This window comes from Eucalyptus grandis, chromosome 9, assembly GCF_016545825.1.
Source record: "Eucalyptus grandis isolate ANBG69807.140 chromosome 9, ASM1654582v1, whole genome shotgun sequence".
In the NCBI taxonomy this organism is placed as follows: Eukaryota; Viridiplantae; Streptophyta; class Magnoliopsida; order Myrtales; family Myrtaceae; genus Eucalyptus; species Eucalyptus grandis.
This window is the reverse complement of record NC_052620.1, coordinates 26,221,549-26,227,349: the sequence shown is the minus strand read 5'-3', so window position 1 is coordinate 26,227,349 and position 5,801 is coordinate 26,221,549. Positions and strand designations below refer to the sequence as shown.

At 44.4% G+C, this 5,801-nt stretch overlaps 1 protein-coding gene across 2 annotated transcripts; it reads right to left on the bottom strand.

The window, feature by feature from the left end:
• Positions 1–960: 960 nt before the first annotated feature.
• LOC104418845 (transcription factor bHLH63) lies at positions 961–4,628 on the bottom strand. Of its 2 annotated transcripts, none has more exons than XM_010030303.3 (7): positions 3,523–4,628; positions 2,945–3,157; positions 2,682–2,816; positions 2,518–2,589; positions 1,907–2,113; positions 1,717–1,780; positions 961–1,147 (listed from the first exon to the last, which is right to left on the bottom strand). In XM_010030303.3, the coding sequence occupies exons 1-7, from the start codon at positions 4,054–4,056 to the stop codon at positions 1,110–1,112; spliced, it is 1,263 nt and encodes a 420-aa protein (XP_010028605.1). In that variant the 5' UTR covers positions 4,057–4,628; the 3' UTR covers positions 961–1,109. The 2 variants fall into 2 exon arrangements, with proteins under 2 accessions (XP_010028605.1, XP_010028604.1); XM_010030302.3 differs by having other exon boundaries at positions 1,717–1,819; positions 3,523–4,626.
• Between the last annotated feature and the right edge of the window lie 1,173 nt (positions 4,629–5,801).

Genomic DNA, 5,801 nt, shown 5'->3' with positions numbered 1-5,801 from the left:
TGATGTTGGGCCCAGCGAAAGGGAAAAGGCAAATTCACCTCTCAACATCCTTTGGAGCAAAGAGAATCGAGAAGATCTTTGGTTAAATGGATGAGGCCAGGTCCATCCCTCTCACTCCAACCTATGGCTTGAAAACGAAGGCCGAGCTTGCGCTTCCTCTCCTTTGCAATCAGACCAGAGAGATGATCAACTTCCTGAGCAGGCAACTCCTCTCGTGGTCCCCCCCCCCTCGCCCTCTCGCCATTGAATGAGCAAATCTGCTCGCCTCTTGTTAGTTGCGAGACAGTGAATAACATTTTCCCATCATCAATGGACTCTCGGGGTACGGGGTACATTCCTAGAAATGGGAGTCCGACGGAATTGTCAAATTAAAAGTGCTTTTGGATATTAGAAACACAGTAACTGATAGAGGATGATGATGGTGCTGGTATCATTCTATGTAACCGAGGAAGACGGGGTCAGATTGTCAATTAGATATATAGCAGCACTGTCCACAAAAAGTCGGTTAACTTGGCACGATGGTTGGGTGAAAATGATGGGCATTATCTCCACTTTTCTTCACACGATTTGAATTGGTCCCTCTCCTCCATCACCATCATCTTTTTTTCTAGCGAAACTGTTGTACTTTTATGTCACTTAGCATGCCTGCCGCGGAGGGCATGATCATAAAGCAAGTAAGGAATCGGCTCCTGAGGGACACAGAGGGCTCGAGCTGAGGACTTCTGACTGGTCCTCTGAAATTACTAACTCCACTTGTAATCCACTGTTAATCAAGAGTCTTGATAGATTTCTGTAGTATAGTTTTAAGCAGTTCCACAATTTTTCTCTGTTTAATTCCCCGTATCAATGCTCAAATCTCCTCTGTTCTGATGCTGATCGTCCTCACCCCCTCCCCGACATTTTTCATGTAAAAGAGCATACAAACAGTCACGAGCGAAGGTTCTTGGCTAGAGAAAGAGAGGCAAGGAAAGGTTGAGACTACTATTATTCATACTATCAGCGTAAATGTACGTACAAATATATCTTTCTATACATAGACAGGAGAAAAAAAAAATGGATTCCAGCAATTTGGAATGAATTCATAGGAGTTATGACAATGAGATATTGGTTCACATCTCCATCTTCAGATTGCCGCCCTCAACTGAACCTGCACAAATTTGTTTAAGCAATCATTAGATTCAAGAAGGTAACCAGAGAGTATCAGTTTTGTTTGTAATGAATCAACCACCATTTATAGATGACAAGCTTTGGCATCGACCCACTTCACGGCCAATTAGTAGCATCATTTAAAATAAATTTGTTGGTGCTTATTTTATCAATCACTGAAAATCTGACATCTGTGGAATCTGGAGGAAAAAGGGAGAGACTTCAAGAATTGCCATTGCTAGTTTGTTCGAGACTTCCTTGGTCGAGAAAGTCAAAATGCAATAGAGGCTTTATTGCCTTTCGGAAAGGATCAACTTAGTGCTATTATATGGCCTTTAAGGATCCACTGTTTGGATGACTTTTAAGAGACTTAGAAAAAGAAGCAATACAGGGTATCTCTGTAATCCATTACCCTTCATCACAATTAGAAAGATACCTCTATCACTGAGCACAATCATTATTAGACATGTGGGGTTCCTTTTTGTATCTATCATTAATAGTTTATCTCACTTTACTTCAATTCTCTCACGATCAAGACATTAGGTGATCATTAGAAAGACGAAATATTACCTGTGAACTGTTGACATGGAAAGGCCATTGCTTTTCCTTGGTGGAACTCCATGTTGTAAAGATTCTGCAAACCAAGATCCCATGTCAAGGGTTGCTGTGATTGCTGCAGAGTCAACATAGTGCAAGTAAAAAGATTGATCAATATTTACTGGGAATTGGGAAATGTTGTACAAAGTGCAGCAGGAATTACACTGAAGCAGGATGAGTCGACAAACGTGTCAGGGATCGACAGGGGGGCGCTTATCGTCCTTCGGAGCCCCGAGTCAGGATTGATTCCTATTTCCATGCCAGAGCATGACGCTACCGTTTGTGTTGGACTAAAAGGAAGGTAGGCTGGATTTGTTATATCCGACAACATGTCAATTGTTGGAAAGCTTGCTGTGCACGCAGGATTCATCTGCAGATATTAAAGTAAAAAGAGCATGAGGAAACCTTCAACTTGCGAAAAAAATTGAGCTTCCCTTCATTATAGTAATGCAAACGCAATGTTCAGGAGATGGCACTAAGAATTAGCATTTTCAGAAACAAATATTCTGGCTTTCCTCATATACGTAGGCTTAAATCCTCTTACATGGTTATGTCATAACATTATTACCAGGATCAGAAATGTTATCGATTCTGCTAAAAGATATTACTATAGTCACGACCCACAAGTTAACACAAACCAGGAACGTTACAAGTTACCAGCTTCTCAAGAATATTCATCTCTAGATGACTCCAAGTGATTAACTCAAAAGGAAAGCAAATAGGAAAACTCTAAAGTGAATCGCATCTCATAATTCCTTAAAATGCTATAACTACCTCTTTCGCGAAAATGTTGTCAAGGTCAAGGTCAAGTCTTGGATTGACAGCAGCCAGTTTCATGGACAAGAACTGCACAATGGTCGTAGCAAATGATTGGGATGCTGTAAGAGTTAAAAACTCCAAACAAGAGTGTAGAGCATTACACGTTGCTAGATCTTTACCTCTACTTGTCTTTGCAGGGATTGGACATAGTTAATTATCTCATCAAGCATTCCGGCCTTCCCGGTTATCTTGTTACACCCAGGGACTAAATCTTGAAGGAACTTCATTCTCTCGCTGATCTTTTCCCTCCTCACCTGAGATTAAAAAAAATTACAGCACCAAGAACTTTCTTATTAGGTCCAATTGAAACCTTGAACTTTGGAGTTCAACCAGAGCTAATAGGCCCAAAGGAAAAAAGAGATTTTTCGAACTCCGGACTTACTCTTTCGGCTAAGCTGTGGCTATCTGTGGCTTGACCACGACGTGCTCGGACGTGGATATAATCGGGCTTTGGGACGTCGGACACCTTTGAGTTTTCCTTTGAAGTGCTTGCAGATGCTTCTTTGTTGTTGTTGCTGTTGCTCTGCACCATGATCTTTGACTCTCCCTCTTCAGGGCACCCTTTGATCCTTTTTCCTTTGGAATCATCTTCAATCTACAAATCGTAACCAACGTGTCAGCTAAATTATCCATCACGATCCTCACAAAATCACCCATTTCCTGAAATTACATCTTTCTCAAAATTGACCAGACTACTCGGACAAGGGGATAAAAAAAAGAAGGAAACCTTTCTGCTGAAGGAAGAGGGAAGAAAGCATTATGGAACTCATCTAACATTAGAGTTCAGGAACCAGCAATAGCATTTAACTAATGGGGTTAAAATACAGAAAGATGAAAAGAAAAAGAAAGAGAGACGTTGATCAAGTACCCAGAAGTTCACATAATGACTTGACCTAAAACCGCATTCATACTTGGGAAAAAGTTGGGAAAATTCAACAGACGCCGAGAGAAATTACACACCTTTGTGTTGTGCACTTTATCCGTTTTCCTCTTCTTGGAACTCTCTCGCCCAGCTTGGGTCATCTTCTCCGAAACCGCTGACTCTTTACCTTTCTCCACCGTCACCGCCGGCGTCGCCGCCGGCGAGACCGCGGCGGCAACCACCGCCGGAGGGCAGCTCAAAGTCCTGTTGATGGCGAAATTCGCATCCAACCCAGTCCCACCACCGAACCCACACGCCCCATAGGCCAAGCCAGACAAGTCGAAGCTGCTCAGCCACCCGCTTTCCACACCCGGGTCGGGCTTAATCTGGTGGTTCGGCACATCCCCGAACACCACCCCGCCGCCGCCGCCGCCCAACAAGCTCTCAATGCTCTGCCCCAAGCCAAACGCGCCGTTCAGCTCGCCCCCACCGCCGTAGTAATACCTCTGCCCCTCGCTCTGCGCATGAAGCTGGAGCGGGTCCTGCTGCCACTTCACGCGAGCGCGCTGCCGCTCGAGGACCGTCATGTCCGCGCAGTGGAGCATCTCCGGCAACGACGACGGCGTGTTCATCACGTGGGGAAAGAGCCGCGAGAGCGATGGGGGAGGGGAAGAAGAAGCTTTGCCGGCCGTCTGCGGGGGAGCGAAAAAGAGAGAAGCGAGAGATGCGATGTGCGAAACAGAAAATAAAGGTGGTGCTGGTGCTGGTGCTGGTGCTGGTTTCGGGTACTTTTTGTGGGGGAGCTCTCTTCTTTTGTGTGCCCAACACGAGCGAACGAGCGAGCGAGCGAGCGAGCTCTCTTTTTGCGAAGGGCCGTTTTCGAAAAAGTACGATTCTTGATATTATTAAGCGATCGCTTTTACAATGCGAGAGCCTCCCCTGCGTATTGCGTACTGGTACTCTGTTCTGTATCCAGTGCCAATTCGAATGGCGAGGGAAAAAAGGGAAGAGGAGAGAGAGAGAGAGAGAGAGAGAGGTAAGGCTACAGAGGAACGTGAGGATTGCAGAGGTCTATATATAAAGCGGAACCAAGAATGTATGATTATCCTAGAAACTCAGGGGGATAATACAGAGCCTCTTTGTCTAAGTGAAGTTACCAGTGTTGGAAATCACCTGCAAGTGAGATCAAGAATGCTTCTTGATTAGCATTTGCAAAAGATCATTATAATATATACCTAGGAAAAGAAGAGAGAGAATGTAGGTAGGGAGAAAGGATAGGTTAGAGAGAGAGAGAGAGAGAGGGTGTGGGACAGGGGAGCCATCAAAAATGAATCCCCCCAATGACCAAAGAGAGCCAATGGAGCGCGGGCCCCGGCATGACATGACCGCCACGTGGGCTTGTCCGGGGCTCCGAGGAACGGGAGCGCGGGATCCCGTTACGGGGTCCTCGGGCGTGGGGAGCGTTTCGGCTTCCGCCGTCGCCGCCAATAATTGCCCGACCAAACCTCGAATCAGAACCAGAGCAAAACAACGTTACTCGAACGAAACGCATCGTCAACGACCGCGATGTGATCTTGCAAATCGGAGGCTTTGACGATGGTGGTAAAAAAACATGCCATGTTGTCGTGACAAGAACATCTTTGATGGGTGCCCTCAACCCCTCTCACGTCGTTCCTCTGTTTTTAGCTTTTTGAGATCGTTTCTAGGATTTCTGGATGTGAAGGGAAATTTCCTATGTCCAAGTTGTTTGGTCCAAGTTGGTCCAAGTCTATTATGGTGACATGAATTGCCCACTTTGGTCATCTCAATCAATCCACGGCTTCTCTGTTATTAAGTTTTCTTTCTTTTTTAACACGTTGAGCTGATGTGTAAATCACATGGTAAATGTGATTCTGCTAATATATTTAGACCGCCACCATATATTTACCTTATGTTGATGAGACATCTCATTATATAAGAATTTCTATTCATCGAATGACTTGACTCCTTTGTCAAAAGAATGGACTTTGCTGGGAAAATGTTTTTTAGCTATGAACACGTTAAGCTGATGTGCGAACACACGCATGCTTAATGCTTCGCACATCTACTTAACGCACTTTTGCTAAGATATTTGGATTATTATAATATGTTTACCTTAATGTAGACGTGATGGTATATCATAAATCAGTCCCTGTCCGTCGAATGACTCGACTCCTTTGATGAATGAATAGATTTTGCTAGGAAAACATTTTTACTTGTTGAATGCGTAAAGCTAATGTACTAACGTGCATGCGTAATGCGCTTCTGCTCAGACATGTGGATCACTACAATGCGTTTACCCTAATGTCAACAAAACAGCTCACCACAAATTGATTTTTATTCGTCAAATGATTCGACT